This window comes from Anolis carolinensis, unplaced genomic scaffold, assembly GCF_035594765.1.
Source record: "Anolis carolinensis isolate JA03-04 unplaced genomic scaffold, rAnoCar3.1.pri scaffold_7, whole genome shotgun sequence".
In the NCBI taxonomy this organism is placed as follows: Eukaryota; Metazoa; Chordata; class Lepidosauria; order Squamata; family Dactyloidae; genus Anolis; species Anolis carolinensis.
The window spans coordinates 32,453,399-32,471,665 of NW_026943818.1; the positions used below are offsets into that span (position 1 = coordinate 32,453,399).

The following is an 18,267-nucleotide window of genomic DNA, read 5'->3' on the forward strand; positions in this document are numbered from 1 at the left end:
ATGGTCACTTCTTTGGAACCCACAACGTCTCCTGAGACCACCATAGTCACATCACTAGAACCGACAACCTCTCCTCCTGAGACTACGATTACTTCCCAGGAACCCACAACTTCTCCTCCTGAGACCACGATTACTTCCCAGGAACCCATAACTTCTCCTCCTGAGACCACGATTACTTCCCAGGAACCCACAACTTCTCCTCCTGAGACCACGATTACTTCCCAGGAACCCACAACTTCTCCTGAGACCACGATTACTTCCCAGGAACCCACAACTTCTCCTCCTGAGACCACGATTACTTCCCAGGAACCCACAACTTCTCCTGAGACCACGATTACTTCCCAGGAACCCACAACTTCTCCTCCTGAGACCACGATTACTTCCCAGGAACCCACAACTTCTCCTCCTGAGACCACGATTACTTCCCAGGAACCCACAACTTCTCCTCCTGAGACCACGATTACTTCCCAGGAACCCACAACTTCTCCTCCTGAGACCACGATTACTTCCCAGGAACCCACAACTTCTCCTCCTGAGACCACGATTACTTCCCAGGAACCCACAACTTCTCCTCCTGAGACCACGATTACTTCCCAGGAACCCACAACTTCTCCTGAGACCACGATTACTTCCCAGGAACCCACAACTTCTCCTCCTGAGACCACGATTACTTCCCAGGAACCCACAACTTCTCCTGAGACCACGATTACTTCCCAGGAACCCACAACTTCTCCTCCTGAGACCACGATTACTTCCCAGGAACCCACAACTTCTCCTCCTGAGACCACGATTACTTCCCAGGAACCCACAACTTCTCCTCCTGAGACCACGATTACTTCCCAGGAACCCACAACTTCTCCTCCTGAGACCACGATTACTTCCCAGGAACCCACAACTTCTCCTCCTGAGACCACGATTACTTCCCAGGAACCCACAACTTCTCCTTCTGAGACCACGATTACTTCCCAGGAACCCATAACTTCTCCTCCTGAGACCACGATTACTTCCCAGGAACCCACAACTTCTCCTCCTGAGACCACGATTACTTCCCAGGAACCCACAACTTCTCCTCCTGAGACCACGATTACTTCCCAGGAACCCACAACTTCTCCTCCTGAGACCACGATTACTTCCCAGGAACCCACAACTTCTCCTCCTGAGACCACGATTACTTCCCAGGAACCCATAACTTCTCCTCCTGAGACCACGATTACTTCCCAGGAACCCACAACTTCTCCTCCTGAGACCACGATTACTTCCCAGGAACCCACAACTTCTCCTCCTGAGACTACGATTACTTCCCAGGAACCCACAACTTCTCCTCCTGAGACCACGATTACTTCCCAGGAACCCACAACTTCTCCTCCTGAGACCACGATTACTTCCCAGGAACCCACAACTTCTCCTCCTGAGACCACGATTACTTCCCAGGAACCCACAACTTCTCCTCCTGAGACCACGATTACTTCCCAGGAACCCACAACTTCTCCTCCTGAGACCACGATTACTTCCCAGGAACCCATAACTTCTCCTCCTGAGACCACGATTACTTCCCAGGAACCCACAACTTCTCCTCCTGAGACCACGATTACTTCCCAGGAACCCACAACTTCTCCTCCTGAGACTACGATTACTTCCCAGGAACCCACAACTTCTCCTCCTGAGACCACGATTACTTCCCAGGGACCCACAACTTCTCCTCCTGAGACCACGATTACTTCCCAGGAACCCATAACTTCTCCTCCTGAGACCACGATTACTTCCCAGGAACCCACAACTTCTCCTCCTGAGACCACGATTACTTCCCAGGAACCCACAACTTCTCCTCCTGAGACCACGATTACTTCCCAGGAACCCACAACTTCTCCTCCTGAGACCACGATTACTTCCCAGGAACCCACAACTTCTCCTCCTGAGACCACGATTACTTCCCAGGAACCCACAACTTCTCCTCCCGAGACCACGATTACTTCCCAGGAACCCACAACTTCTCCTCCTGAGACCACGATTACTTCCCAGGAACCCACAACTTCTCCTCCCGAGACCACGATGCTGACTTCCCTGGAACCGACAACGTCTCCTCCCGAGACCACCATGGTGACCTCACTCGAACCCACAACGTCTCTTGAAACAACCACGATGACTTCTCTGGAACCCACAACATCCGAGACCACTCTGACATCTTCACCTTCTGTGACTACAACCACTGTCGTGTCAACTCCAACTGAGACGATCACCTCCATATCTACCACAGGTACTACAATAATTAGTTGTACGTACACATTGAGTATCTCTTACCTTACTTTTTGATTAACCCAACCACCAATCTTTTCTCCAGTCAACGAGTCTCTAATCCACGCCGTTACAGAGAGACCGATAGATCGACCGGTGGACGGTAAGAACGTCACAACTCCAGGGACAACAACGCTGCCTGTAACAACACTGAGTAAGTACGTTCTACTTGGACTTTAAGAGAGAATATAGAAAATATAAGTGTGTCACCATCTAATGTTTTCTTCCATAGGTTCATCCACCAAGCTCGTTCTTCCACCCGTTGTGCCTCCCAATGTTACCACCACAGCCACAACAACGTCCACCAGAAAAGAGACAACAACTTCTGCCACAACGCCTACTCCGGACTTGGAAGAGTTCACCGTCAACTTCACCATCACCAACCTCCGGTACCGGGAAGGGATGGGAACTCCTAATTCAAGCACGTTCAACGCAACCGAGAGGGCGGTCACCACGTTGGTGAGTTAGCTACTCGGGATCTGGCACAAAATTCGGAATAACCACGTCAGACAACCGCCGAACGAGTCCTCATTTATTGTTCTCATTTTCTTTTCTCAGATGGGCCGAATACTCCGCGAGAGCAGCATCGGCCCGGCCTTTTCGAGGTGCAAAGTTGTCGCTCTGAAGTAAGTGGTCTCCAACTATCTGGTGTGTCTCGTGCATCTTCGTCTTTTACTCAGTGAGTTGTCAACTCAGTCGTCTACTCACTTTGTATTTTCTCTCTCCTCCCGCCCACCAGATCGGCGCAAAACGGAGACGCAACCTGGATCGACTCCGTTTGCACGTACCGAAACGACTCCGCGACTCCCGTTTTCGACCGGGTGACAACGTTCCGCGAAATCGTGAACCGGACCAACGGTTTCACCACGATGGGGCCCTACAAACTGAAACAATACAGTCTCTACGTTGACGGTAGGCAGATGGTTTTCGAGTATTTCCAGTGCTGTAATTGGTCGACGATTTGCTCGATTGACGGCTCTTTCTTCTCCCTTCTTAGGTTACCACGAAGATCCTCCAGAACCGAGTAAGTAATTTGCAAATAGTTATTTGTTACTCAAAATAAAATTGGCAGGTAAGCATTGAGAAGTAGCACAGACTTCTCAGATTGGATTCGATCCCAAGGATTATCTAGTTGGAGGATCATCTCGGGTTGGAGGTAGGAATACACTACTCAAGTGTTAATCCAACAACCCCCTAATGTGTAGAGTAGGACTCCTTTCTCGTAGTTCTTCCTAATGTGTAGAGTAGGACTCCTTTCTCGTAGTTCTTCCTAATGTGTAGAGTAGGACTCATTTCCCGTAGTTCTTCCTAATGTGTAGAGTAGGACTCATTTCCCATAGTTCTTCCTAATGTATAGAGTAGGACTCCTTTCCCGTAGTTCTTCCTAATGTATAGAGTAGGACTCTTTTCCTGTAGTTCTTCCTAATGTATAGAGTAGGACTCCTTTCCCGTAGTTCTTCCTAATGTGTAGAGTAGGACTCCTAATGTTTACATCAGGTTTCCCTTCCCGTAGTTCTTCCCAATGTTTACGTCAGGTCTCGCTCCCCGTAGTTCTTCCTAATGCGTAGAGTAGGACTCCTTTCCCGTAGTTCTTCCTAATGCGTAGAATAGGACTCCTTTCCCATAGTTCTTCCTAATGTGTAGAGTAGGACTCCTAATGTTTACGTTAGGTCTTGCTTCCCGTAGTTCTTCCTAATGTTTACGTCAGGTCTCCTTTCCCGTAGTTCTTCCTAATGTGTAGAGTAGGACTCCTTTCCCGTAGTTCTTCCTAACGTTTAGGTTAGGACTCCTTTCTCGTAGGAAATGCCCTGTGAGCAACCAATAGCTTTCTTAAGTTGAGGAAATGCCCTGTGAGTAACGAATAGCTTTCTTAAGTTTAGGAAACGTAATATGAGTAACCAATAGCTTCCTTAAGTTTAGGAAATGTAATATGAGTAACCAATAGCTTCCTTAAGTTTAGGAAACGTAATATGAGTAACCAATAGCTTTCTTAAGTTTAGGAAGTGTAATATGAGTAACCAATAGCTTTCTTAAGTTTAGGAAACGTAATATGAGTAACCAATAGCTTTCTTAAGTTTAGGAAACGTAATATGAGTAACCAATAGCTTTCTTAAGTTTAGGAAGTGTAATATGAGTAACCAATAGCTTTCTTAAGTTTAGGAAACGTTATATGAGTAACCAATAGCTCTCTTAAGTTTAGGAAGTGTAATATGAGTAACCAATAGCTTTCTTAAGTTTAGGAAATGTCCTATGAGTAACCGATAGCTTTCTTAAGTTTAGGAAATGTCCTATGAGTAACCGATAGCTTTCTTAAGTTTAGGAAATGTCCTATGAGTAACCGATAGCTTTCTTAAGTTTAGGAAATGTCCTATGAGTAACCAATAGCTTTCTTAAGTTTAGGAAATGTAATATGAGTAACTGATAACTTTCTTAAGTTTAGGAAACGTAATATGAGTAACCAATAGCTTTCTTAAGTTTAGGAAATGTCATATGAGTAACCAATCGCTTTCTTAAGTTTAGGAAACTACTGATAACCGTTGTGACTTCTCCAAACCAGTGCGGTGATAGTATTTTCTTTGTATTCCAGCCGTTCCGCCAACCCCGTCTTGGACAGTCGTGAATTTTACTACGAATTTCACCGTCACCAACCTGCGGTACAAGCCGGATATGGGGATCCTTCACTCCAAGACCTTCAATGCCACAGAAGTGCCACTCGTGACACTGGTAAATATTTTGTAAGAACTCGGAATGAAAACAGAACGGATTTTTGAGTAACTTTCCCAACCCTTAGCTATGCTTCTGATCTTGTATAGTAGTTTACCACAGTGAATATACTATTCTATTGTATACTCATTACTCAACACTATACTTTCTCCTTAAGCTTGACAGATGCCTCAACAGGAGCAGCATCGGACCAGTGTTTTTGGGGTGCAAGGTAACTACTCTGAGGTAAGTAGTTCTTAATGCTAAGATAATAATAATAATAATAATAATAATAATAATAATAATAATAATAATAATAACAACAACTATATAATAATAACTATATAATAATTGTTTGGTCCCAACTGTATTTTGGCTCCGCCCACCCCTATGGTATGGGATTCCTTCCAAATAATAACAATAACAACAACTATATAATAATAATAATAATAATAATAATAATAGTAATAATAATAACAACAACTATATAATAATAATAATTGTTTGGTCCAAACTGTATTTTGGCTCCGCCCACCCCAATGGTATGGGATTCCTTCCAAATAATAACAATAACAACAACTATATAATAATAATAATAATAATAATAATAATAATAATAATAATAGTAATAATAATAACAACAACTATATAATAATAATAATTGTTTGGTCCAAACTGTATTTTGGCTCCGCCCACCCCTATGTTATGGGATTCCTTCCAAATAATAACAATAACAACAACTATATAATAATAATAATAATAATAATAATAATAATAATAATAATAATAGTAATAATAATAACAACAACTATATAATAATAATAATTGTTTGGTCCAAACTGTATTTTGGCTCCGCCCACCCCTATGGTATGGGATTCCTCCCAAATAATAATAACAATAACAACAACTATATAATAATAATAATAATAGTAATAATAATAACAACTATATAATAATAATAATTGTTTGGTCCCAACTGTATTTTGGCTCCGCCCGCCCCTCTGGTATGGGATTCCTTCCAAACAATAATAATAATAATAATAATAATAATAATAATAATAATAATTTATTATCTATCTTGTTTGCTGTGTCATACCATAAAATAATAATAATATAATAAAACTTTCTATTCTGCCCTATCTCCCCAAGGGATAAATTAAATCAGCCTCCCCGCATTAAGTGGTACCTAGAATTCTCTACTTACAGATACAGCTGTTTTCGAGCTGCTTAGGGTATTAATGGTCAGGAGCTTGACCCCCAACCCGGGCATTGAACCAACAGCCTCTCAGTCAGTGGTGATTTATTGCGGCCGGCTACTAACCAGCTGCACCACAGTCCGGCTAGATGAGCTTAGTGTTATTATCTCGACTCGTTGTTTGGCTTCAAAGCTCTTTCTGTCTGTCTTCCCAGGCGTCTGAACGACGGGGACGCAACAGGGACAGACTACGTTTGCTCGTACCGAAACGATTCCACCGGGCCTACGTTTGACCGCGTCAAAGTCTACCACGAGATTGTCAACCAGACCAGAAACTTCACCCAGATCGGCCCCTACAAGTTGGAAGAATACAGTCTCTACGTCAACGGTAACCAGACAGTTCTCAAATGTTAAAACCATTAATATCATATCTATCTAAACATGTCTATATATGTGTGTGTGTTCATTTCCCCCCTGTAATATTTGCAAGCCATATATATATATATATATATATATATATATATATATATATTCATATCTATCTAGACATGTCTCTATATATTTGTGTGTTCATTTCCCCCTGTAATATTTGCAAGCCCTATATATATATATATATATATATATATATATATATATATTCATATCTATCTAGACATATCTATAGATATTTGTGTATTCATTTCTCCCTGTAATATTTGCAAGCCCCATATATATATATATATATATATATATATATATATATATATATTCATATCTATCTAGACATGTCTCTATATATTTGTGTGTTCATTTGCCCCTGTAATATTTGCAAGCCATATATATATATATATATAGACCTGTCTATAGATATTTGTGTGTTCGTTTCTCCCTGTAATATTTGCAATCCCTATATATATATATATTCATATCTATCTAGACATGTCTCTATATATTTGTGTGTTCATTTCCCCCTGTAATATTTGCAAGCCATATATATATATATATATATATATATATATATATATATATATTCATATCCATCTAGACATGTCTCTATATATTTGTGTGTTCATTTCCCACTGTAATATTTGCAAGCCATATATATATATATTCATATCTATCTAGACATGTCTATAGATATTTGTGTGTTCATTTGCCCCTGTAATATTTGCCAGCCCTATATATAGGTAGGTAAGAATATATTCATATCTATCCAGACATCTCGCTTTACATAGATATTTGCAGAGACATGCAAACATATGAGGGTAAATTCATATATAAAAATAATGTATATGTATGGCTACAGATACACAGGTACATGGATCTATATGTATAAAGGATTTGCAAAGACCCGCAAACATAGGAGGGGAAATTCATCCCCGAAACAATGCAGAGTCTTGGTTACAGTTGCAGAGATTTTACAGCACAGCCTCTGATCTTGTATAGTAGCTCAACAACTACTTCAACTCTGGCTTTAATCCAAAGTTTTTCAGAGTTAGATTCCATAGCCTGTGGGCCGCCTTCCAACTTGATGATACTTCAACACCCATCATCCCCAGCAAACAGGTTTAATCTCTGATTATCGTGGTAATATCTTTGTTCTTCTCCCTAGGTTATCATGAAACGCCTCTGGAATCAAGTAAGTACATGCTTAAAGGGTACTACTACTACTATTACTACTATTATTATTTGGACATTGTAGAAGTTATGCATGTAGGAATCGGGCTTAGCACAGCAGACTAAACCACTGTGATGTGGATAAGAAATAAAATGTACTACTTTGAGTAAAAGGGTACTACTACTACTACTACGATTATTTGGACATTGTCGAAATAATGCATGTAGGAACCGGGCTTAGCACAGTGGACTAAACCACTGTGATGTGAATAAGAAATAAAATGTACTACTTTGTGTTAAAGGGTACTACTACTACTACTACTACTACTATTATTTGGACATTGTAGAAGTAATGCGTGTAGGAACTGGGCTTAGCACAGAAAACTAAACCACTGTGATGTGAATAAGAAATAAAATGTACTACTTTGAGTAAAAGGGTACTACTACTACGACTACTACTATTTGGACATTGTCGAAGTAATGCATGTAGGAACCGGGCTTAGCACAGTGGACTAAACCACTGTGATGTGAATAAAAAATAAAATGTACTACTTTGAGTAAAAGGGTACTACTACTACTACTATTATTTGGACATTGTCGAAGTAATGCATGTAGGAACCGGGCTTAGCACAGCGGACTAAACCACTGTGATGTGAATAAGAAATAAAATGTACTACTTTGAGTAAAAGGGTACTACTACTACTACTACTATTTGGACATTGTCGAAGTAATGCATTTAGGAACCGGGCTTAGCACAGCGGACTAAACCACTGTGATGTGGATAAAAAATAAAATGTACTACTTTGAGTAAAAGGGTACTACTACTATTATTATTATTATTTGGACATTGTCGAAGTAATGCATGTAGGAACCAGGCTTAGCACAGCGGACTAAATCACTGTGATGTGAATAAGAAATAAAATGTACTACTTTGAGTAAAAGGGTACTACTACTACTACTACTACTATTTGGACATTGTCGAAGTAATGCATGTAGGAACCGGGCTTAGCACAGCGGACTAAATCACTGTGATGTGAATAAGAAATAAAATGTACTACTTTGAGTAAAAGGGTACTACTACTACTATTATTATTTGGACATTGTCGAAGTAATACATGTAGGAACCAGGCTTAGCACAGCAGATTAAACCACTGTGATGTGAATAAGAAATAAAATGTACTACTTTGAGTAAAAGGGTACTACTACTACTATTATTATTTGGACATTGTCGAAGTAATGCATGTAGGAATCGGGCTTAGCACAGCGGACTAAACCACTGTGATGTGAATAAGAAATAAAATGTACTACTTTGAGTAAAAGGGTACTACTACTACTATTATTATTTGGACATTGTCGAAGTAATGCATGTAGGAACCAGGCTTAGCACAGCAGACTAAACCACTGTGATGTGGATAAGAAATAAAATGAGTAAAAGGGTACTACTACTACTACTAGTACTACTACTAATAATAATAGAACGACCAGTACAAGGTGTCAAAATGATGACGGGAATATAGTCACTCCAAATAACTTGATCCGTGGGGGAATCAATGGTGGTTTTTTTTACATTGTTGTTGCAAGCACAAGGTTAACTACAAACCAGTCATCTATATAGGGGAATCAATATAATATGAAAGAATGAGTCCCGAATAGTAATGGATCATATAAACAAATCTATCCAATGTAAACTATGCTGTCTTCCGTTCTGGTCCACAGCCCTGCAAACGCCAACAGTAGGATATTTCACAACAAATTTCACTATCACCAACCTCCGTTACAAGCCGGAGATGGCCGTTCGCCATTCAAAGGCCTTCAATGCCACAGAACGGACACTCCTCACTCTGGTAAGTCTCGTTTTGTTTTGGTCGGGGATTGTATTACATGTCTCCCGTTCGTTTGGTATATTACTCAACGCCGTCTTATCTTCTCCAGCTTGGCAGATCCTTCAACACGAGCAGCATCCGTTCAGTGTTTATGGGCTGCGAAGTGACTGCGCTTAGGTAAATCTTTGGCAAGTGTATGATCTAGAACATTGGCAAGTGTATGATCTTGAGTAAGAAGTGTATGATCTAGAACAGTGGATCCCCGGGGTGTGAATTCACTAGTAGGCATGTGAATTCAATCCTCTTATGTCCTTCTCAAGCTGAAGAATGGGATGAACTACCTCAAAGGAAAGCAGTTCGTTCCAATCCCTGAAACAATGCAGAGTCTTGGTTACAGTATTAGCAGAGATTTTATATCACAGCCTCTGATATTGTACAGTAGCTCACTAACCTGAAGAAGTACACTTTAGATTTGATCTCAGAAAGCAGGGCGTGAAAAGTAGACAGTAGACATGTCCAAAAAATCGTTTTGAATCGTATATCGGAATTATTTCGGATTATTCTCACTTTTTGATACGCATTCCGAGACATTGTCTCACAGCGCAACCAGCAATGGAATTCGAACCATTGTTGGCCCATTCTCTAATTGTCTCTTAATGTTTCGTTAATTCCCCCCCCCCCCAAAAAATTTTTTAAAATATATTTTTAAAAATATTTAAAAAAATTTTTTCTCTCTGCAACCTACCTTGAATGGGAGCTTAACTTGGCTGCCGCTCCCCGGCCAATCAGAAGCTTCCACGATGGACGCAAAGGTGGGGGCTAACGTCCTCTGCGTCCACATGGAAGATTGCCATACAAGCCCGGTGTGTAGCGATTGCGCATGCGCGTCCGCCATTTTAGAAACATTTAGAATCATTACGAATTTTCGGAAATATCCAAAATTTTGGGGTGAAAAAATCGGAAATGCTTTCTATATCGAAGCGCCAGCGCCCCCTACTTTAGAAACGAGAATTGAAACATTTTTTTCATTGATCACACATGCCTAGTAGACAGACTAAGTCTTTCAATCGCCTTCCAAGATTAAAGCTTTGAGATCCAGGTGCCTTTGGAACGATTTCATGGGAGCCTGGTAGGGCTTAAATTAGGTGTTTGGTTCCAAGCAAATACTCTCTTTTCTTTCCAGACCGGTCAAAAACGGGGATCAAACCAAGGTGGACTCCGTCTGCACTTACCGCAACGACTCTGTCTTTGACCGGGTGAAGGTGTACCACGATCTAGTCAATGGGACCAATGGCTTCACCAAGATGGGACCCTATCGCTTGGAGCCGAACAGCCTCTACATCAATGGTAAATAAATATATGCTTCTTGAGTGTGTTCTCAAGGTCCTCATTCACAGTTGACATCATTTCTCTGCTGCTGGATGCCTTTGGTTGTTGAACAATTCCTCTGGTTGCTGTGTGCAAATATAAAGGAATAGGAGAGGGTAACGGGAGAGGCAGGGGGTGGGGTCATGCAAATTCCACACCAATGGAGAGAGTCAGGCACACTTGGGTGTCCATGGTGGAGGAAAAACAGCAATTAAACACGAGCTAACCATACTTCTGCTCTTCTTTTCTTAGGTTATAATGAAGGCTACCTCCAAACAAGTAAGTGTTGCTTCGAGTGTCTTAACTTTTGCCTCAAGCTTTAATTGACAAATCTTCTAATTAATAATAACTAAACACAGCTGTCTATTCTAAACAATATCTGAGAAATATGCGCCACGATAAAGGTTCAAAGCATGGAACACAATATGTATATTAGAGCATCGTATACATAGTAATATTAACAATAATACAAATAATAATACAACTGATGTGTAGTGGCACACAGTCGTAACTTACAGAGTATAAAGATTTATAGTCTGCAATCATCCAGATTTAAATGCTACACAGAGCAGTTTTCAGTATAAAACATATATCAAACATATCAACCAAAATTTGTTAGCGACACAATATGTTTACATTCAGTCTCTCCAAAATGGTATGTAATATGCTGTGAAACTAAATATATCAGTGGACAAATCAATTGGCTCAAACCTGGCTTGGAGTCAAAACAAATCAAAGTCTCTGTAGTCTTGGAGCAATTCTATAGGACTCCTCAGGTTGTAAATGCAGTCAATTAGCCGTAGCTTCAGTTTGTTGACAATAAATTCAGTTTTTCAGAGATAAGCTTCCAAATCTTCTAATTAATCATAGAGAAACCATGTCAATAAACATTGACCCGGAAAATTGTATCATTAAGCACTCAAATAAGTTGGAAATGAAGACAAGTATATCGGAAATATCAGTTGTGTTGTTTTCACTTTCATTTCAAGCCGTTTCGCCCAAGACAACGCCAACCACAACGGTGGCCCATTTCATGGCGAATTTAACCGTCACCAACCTCCGGTTCAAGCCAGAGATGGGAATCTACCATTCGAAGACCTTCAACGCGACCGAACGGCCGCTCCTGATTCTGGTAAGCCTGGATTCATTCCGGACGAAGTTGACGTGGAGTATCTTGTTGGTTCCGTACACTCGATCAATCTTTTCTTCTTCAGCTTGGCAGGATGCTGAACCAAAGCAACGTTATCGGCTCAAGATATTTGGGGTGTCAAGTGACAACTTTCAGGTGAGTTACTGAGCTGGAGAAAGGAGAAAGTAGGTCTTCGCAGATCTGGAGAAGGTAGACCTTCTCAAAACGGGAGAAGGGAGAAAGTAGGTCTTCTCAGAGCTGAAGGAAGTAGACCTTCTCGAAACCGGAGAAGGTAGACCTTCTCAAAGCTGGAGAAGGGAGAAACTAGGTCTCCTCAAGAGCTGGAGAAAGGAGAAAGTAAGTCTTCCCAGATCTGGAGAAAGCAGACCTCCTCAAAGCTAGAGAAGGAAGAAAGAAGATCTTCTCAGAGGTGGAAAAAGTAGACCTCAAACCTTGAGAAAGTAGACCTTCTCAAAGCTGGAGAATGGAGAAAGTTGGTCTTCCCAGATCTGGGGAAAGTAGACCTTCTCAAAGCTAAAGAATGGAGAAACTAGTTCTTCTCAGACATGGAGAAGGTAGACCTTCTCAAAGCTGGAGGAGGGAGAAAGTAGGCCTTCTCAGACATGGAGAAAGTGGACCTTCTAAAAGCTGGAGAAAGGAGAAAGTTGGTCTTCTCAGAGCTGGAGAAAGTAGACCTTCTCAAAGCTGGAGAAGAGAGAAAGTAGGTCTTCTCAGACATGGAGAAGGTAGACCTTCTCAAAGCTGGAGGAGGGAGAAAGTAGGTCTTCTCAGACATGGAGAAGGTAGACCTTCTCAAAGCTGGAGGAGGGAGAAAGTAGGTCTTCTCAGACATGGAGAAGGTAGACCTTCTCAAAGCTGGAGGAGGGAGAAAGTAGGTCTTCTCAGAGCTGGAGAAGGTAGACCTTCTCAAACCTGGAGAAAGTAGACCTTCTCAAATCTGGAGAAAGTAGACATTCTCAAAGCTAGAGAAGGGAGAAAGTAGGTCTTCTCAGAGCTGGAGAAAGTAGACCTTCTCAAATCTGGAGAAAGTAGGCTTTCTCAAAGCTGGAGAAGAGAGAAAGTAGGTCTTCTCAGACATGGAGAAGGTAGACCTTCTCAAAGCTGGGGGAGGGAGAAAGTAGGTCTTCTCAGAGCTGGAGAAGGTAGACCTTCTCAAACCTGGAGAAAGTAGACCTGAAATCTGGAGAAAGTAGACATTCTCAAAGCTAGAGAAGGGAGAAAGTAGGTCTTCTCAGAGCTGGAGAAAGTAGACCTTCTCAAATCTGGAGAAAGTAGGCTTTCTCAAAGCTGGAGAAAGGAGAAAGTAGGTCTTCCCAGAGTTGGAGAAAGTAGACCTCCTCAAAGCTGGAGAAGCTGATCCGCCTAAGCTCTTTTTTCTCTTTGAAGACCTCTCAACCATGGCGAAGAAACCGGTATGGATGCCGTCTGCACTTACCGAAACGACTCCGCTGCCCCCGCCTTCGACCGAGTCCAAGTCCACCACGAACTGGTCAACAAGACCAGTGGGTTCACCAAGATGGGGCCCTACAAACTGGACCCAAACAGCCTCTACGTCAATGGTAAAACTCGGAGACCCAATCTCTTGACATTTCCATCAGAATCCTTCTCTTGGAAGACTCTCTCCTTACCTGTTGTTTTCTTCTTTTGTTCCTTAGGTTATAACGAAGCTCTCGTTCGTACAAGTAAGTGTTCCTTCGGAAGCGTGCTAGGCCCATAACCCCTGTCAGGAAACCTTGTCATATACCTGAATGGTATATGAGTCAGGTCTCACCTCTCCTGCTCATCTGTTAGACCACTTAGTGATTACCAAGCAGCACTAACAATAGTCGATCTTATCTGCTGATCCCAGCGGCAATAAATCTTTATTTACAGATATTTACTGAATGGTATATGAGTCAGGTCTCACCTCTCCTGCTCATCCGTTAGACCACTTAGTGATTACCAAGCAGCACTAACAATAGTCGATCTTATCTGCTGATCCCAGCAGCAATAAATCTTTATTTACAGATATTTACAAGGTAAACAGCCAGAGCTGCTCGAACACATCTTGCTTTGGCGAGTACAAATCATGGAGTTCCTTTGTGTCTGTTATCAGTAAACTTTAAGCACATCCCACATTCCACAATCTATGACATATCTTCCTGTCACGTAGCTCAAACGGAAGTCTTGATGCTTTGCCCTTCTAGCCATAAATCAGTGCTCTCTGCAATTAACCACTTGACTGCTGGAATGCTTACCGGAGCAAATGCATACACTTACATAGCAACAACGAATTAAACGGCTTATACTCTAGTATATACAATATCTTCCTGCCACGTAGCTCAAACGGAAGTCTTGGCACTTTGCCCTTCTAGCCATAAACCAGAGCTCTCTGCAATTAACCACTTGACTGCAGGAATGCTTACCGGAGCGAATACATACACTTACATAGCAACAATGAATTAAACGGCTTATACTCGAGTATATACAATATCTTCCTGCCATGTAGCTCAAACGGAAGTCTTGGCGCTTTGCCCTTCTAGCCATAAATCAGTGCTCTCTGCAATTAACCACTTGACTGCTGGAATGCTTACATATACTTATATAGCAAGAATGAATTAAACATTTCACTACATAACACAAAAACCGTTAACATTAATCACAGTCTGCTTGAAGAAACTAGGACTCTAGATTTTGTAGATATCGAATCCGAATAATTTTGTCTGGTCTGCAGCTCCCAGGACTCCGATGGTGGAGAACTTCACCATGGATTTCATCATCACCAACCTCCGCTACAAGACAGAAATGGGAATCCCGAAGTCGAAGGCCTTCAACGCCACGGAAATGCCGCTCACCACTTTGGTAAGCCGAGCTGGATGGGATGGATTTTGCGTCGTACTTTGTGGGGTTCATTCTATACACTCAACTCAATCTCTTTTTGTTTCAGCTCGCCCGAATGTTCAACCAGAGCAACATCGGTCCAGCGTTTAAGGGATGTGATGTGACGACTCTAAGGTACGCCATCCCCAAATGCTAGACATGTCCAATAAATCGTTTTGAATCGTATATCGGAATTATTATTATTATTATTATTATTATTATTATTATTATTATTATTATGGATATATAGCTTGTAAGCCGCCCTGAGTCTGCTTCGGGGTGAGAAGGGCGGGATATAAATGTCGCTAATAAATAAATTAATAAATAATAAGCAGGCAAAGGCATGCAGGCTGAGGCACTGAGCCACGAGGTACAATGGGCAATCTCATTGCTTTTTGTTGATTAATTCTTCTTGTTGTCAACACCTATTTTCTTTCCAGACCTATGAAAAATGGGGACGAAACTGGAGTCAACGCTGTCTGCCGTCACACCGTCCCCGCCTTCGATCGAGTGGAAGTCTACCACGACGTGGTCAACAGGACCAAGGAGTTCACCAGGCTGGGACCCTACAAACTGGACCAACACAGCCTCTATGTCAATGGTTACAATGAGCGAACGCACCTTCCAGGTATGTATTTACTAGGCATGTCCGATCAATAAAAAAATGTTTCAATTCTCGTTTCTAAAGTAGGGGGCGCTGACGCTTCGATATAGAAAGTATTTCCGATTTTTTTCACCCCAAAATTTCGGATATTTCCGAAAATTCGTAATGATTCTAAATGTTTCTAAAATGGCGGACGCGCATGCGCAATCGCTACACACCGGGCTTGTATGGCAATCTTCCATGTGGACGCAGAGGACGTTAGCCCCCACCTTTGCGTCCATCGTGGAAGCTTCTGATTGGCCGGGGAGCGGCAGCCATGTTAGGCTGCGCTAAGCTCCCATTCAAGGTACGTTGAAGAAACAAATTTTTTTTAAATATTTTAAAAAATATATTTTTTAAAAAAATTGGGGAAAAAAATTAACGAAACATTAAGAGACAATTAGAGAATGGGCCAACAATGGTTCGAATTACATTGCTGGTTGCGTTGTGAAGCAATGTCTCGGAATGCGTATCAAAAAGCGAGAACAATCTGAAATAATTCCAATATACGATTCAAAACGATTTTTTGGACATGTCTAATGGTCACCTTAGGTTCGTTTCACAACCAATGTTGATTTCCCACCCTCCAGGTCAACCCCCGATGACTTCCGACCCCGAGACTCCTGTTTTGAGGCCTTTCACCGTGAACTACACCTTGTCCAGCTTGCCTTACACCACGGACATGGGGATCCCTGGATCTCGCAAGTTCAACGACACAGAACGAGTCGTCAAACATATCGTAAGTATCACCTCGTGCTTTCGGGCAAAAATCCTGATTTTCTTAAGCCGCAGTTACTGGTTTGGGTTGACTTTTGATTGAAGTTGCCGTCAAACAATCCAAAATCAAGGCTTGACTTGAACCAAGAACAAGAGAACGCAGGCTTAGCTTCTCAATCTAACACAGTGTTGCCTGAACTGATCTTACAGTAAACAACTTGTTTAATAGCCGCCAATGAAAGCATGACGTCTTCCATGAATTTTCTCCCCAACTTTCCTAATATTTTGTTTAATAGCCACCCATGAAAGCATGACGTCTCCCATGAATTTTCTCCCCAACTTTCCTAATATTTTGTTTAATAGTCACCCATGAAAGCATGACGTCTTCCATGAATTTTCTCCCCAACTTTCCTAATATTTTGTTTAATAGTCACCCATGAAAGCATGACGTCTCCCATGAATTTTCTCCCCAACTTTCCTAATATTTTGTTTAATAGTCACCCATGAAAGCATGACGTCTCCCATGAATTTTCTCCCCAACTTTCCTAATATTTTGTTTAATAGTCACCCATGAAAGCATGACGTCTTCCATGAATTTTCTCCCCAACTTTCCTAATATTTTGTTTAATAGCCACCCATGAAAGCATGACGTCTTCCATGAATTTTCTCCCCAACTTTCCTAATATTTTGTTTAATAGCCACCCATGAAAGCATGACGTCTTCCATGAATTTTCTCCCCAATTTTCCTAATATTTTGTTTAATAGTCACCCATGAAAGCATGACGTCTTCCATGAATTTTCTCCCCAACTTTCCTAATATTTTGTTTAATAGCCACCCATGAAAGCATGACGTCTCCCATGAATTTTCTCCCCAACTTTCCTAATATTTTGTTTAATAGCCACCCATGAAAGCATGACGTCTTCCATGAATTTTCTCCCCAATTTTCCTAATATTTTGTTTAATAGCCACCCATGAAAGCATGACGTCTTCCATGAATTTTCTCCCCAATTTTCCTAATATTTTGTTTAATAGCCACCCATGAAAGCATGACGTCTTCCATGAATTTTCTCCCCAATTTTCCTAATATTTTGTTTAATAGTCACCCATGAAAGCATGACGTCTTCCATGAATTTTCTCCCCAACTTTCCTAATATTTTGTTTAATAGCCACCCATGAAAGCATGACGTCTTCCATGAATTTTCTCCCCAACTTTCCTAATATTTTGTTTAATAGCCACCCATGAAAGCATGACGTCTCCCATGAATTTTCTCCCCAATTTTCCTAATATTTTGTTTAATAGTCACCCATGAAAGCATGACGTCTTCCATGAATTTTCTCCCCAACTTTCCTAATATTTTGTTTAATAGTCACCCATGAAAGCATGACGTCTTCCATGAATTTTCTCCCCAACTTTCCTAATATTTTGTTTAATAGCCACCCATGAAAGCATGATGTCTCCCATGAATTTTCTCCCCAATTTTCCTAATATTTTGTTTAATAGCCACCCATGAAAGCATGACGTCTTCCATGAATTTTCTCCCCAACTTTCCTAATATTTTGTTTAATAGCCACCCATGAAAGCATGACGTCTTCCATGAATTTTCTCCCCAATTTTCCTAATATTTTGTTTAATAGTCACCCATGAAAGCATGACGTCTCCCATGAATTTTCTCCCCAACTTTCCTAATATTTTGTTTAATAGCCGTCCATGAAAGCATGACGTCTCCCATGAATTTTCTCCTCAACTTTCCTAATATCTCAGCCCGGCGTAACTATTTTCGGCTCTGATTTGTAAACAGAGACTTTTGTTGCTCTCCATAGTTATCCATAGCTACCCTCCTCATCACTCAGCTCTTCACTGGAATCCTTGTCTTCCATACATTTTCTCCCCAACTTGCCTAATATCTCAGCCTATTTTCG

The 18,267-nt window shown here is 41.3% G+C and overlaps 1 protein-coding gene across 1 annotated transcript in view; it reads left to right on the top strand.

The window, feature by feature from the left end:
• LOC103282787 (mucin-16) overlaps positions 1 to 18,267 on the top strand; it is a 30,603-nt gene continuing 12,336 nt past the window's right edge. Inside the window, exons 1-23 of the mRNA XM_062959890.1 lie at positions 1 to 2,254; positions 2,339 to 2,446; positions 2,525 to 2,751; positions 2,851 to 2,918; positions 3,032 to 3,204; positions 3,290 to 3,316; positions 4,880 to 5,016; positions 5,051 to 5,063; positions 5,106 to 5,241; positions 6,406 to 6,578; positions 7,782 to 7,808; positions 9,503 to 9,630; positions 9,719 to 9,786; positions 10,793 to 10,956; positions 11,230 to 11,256; positions 11,967 to 12,109; positions 12,192 to 12,262; positions 13,514 to 13,686; positions 13,783 to 13,809; positions 14,841 to 14,968; positions 15,054 to 15,121; positions 15,427 to 15,614; positions 16,220 to 16,368. Of these exons, the coding sequence (XP_062815960.1) occupies positions 1 to 2,254; positions 2,339 to 2,446; positions 2,525 to 2,751; positions 2,851 to 2,918; positions 3,032 to 3,204; positions 3,290 to 3,316; positions 4,880 to 5,016; positions 5,051 to 5,063; positions 5,106 to 5,241; positions 6,406 to 6,578; positions 7,782 to 7,808; positions 9,503 to 9,630; positions 9,719 to 9,786; positions 10,793 to 10,956; positions 11,230 to 11,256; positions 11,967 to 12,109; positions 12,192 to 12,262; positions 13,514 to 13,686; positions 13,783 to 13,809; positions 14,841 to 14,968; positions 15,054 to 15,121; positions 15,427 to 15,614; positions 16,220 to 16,368 (4,677 nt within the window). The remainder of the gene's footprint in view (positions 2,255 to 2,338; positions 2,447 to 2,524; positions 2,752 to 2,850; positions 2,919 to 3,031; positions 3,205 to 3,289; positions 3,317 to 4,879; positions 5,017 to 5,050; positions 5,064 to 5,105; positions 5,242 to 6,405; positions 6,579 to 7,781; positions 7,809 to 9,502; positions 9,631 to 9,718; positions 9,787 to 10,792; positions 10,957 to 11,229; positions 11,257 to 11,966; positions 12,110 to 12,191; positions 12,263 to 13,513; positions 13,687 to 13,782; positions 13,810 to 14,840; positions 14,969 to 15,053; positions 15,122 to 15,426; positions 15,615 to 16,219; positions 16,369 to 18,267) is intronic.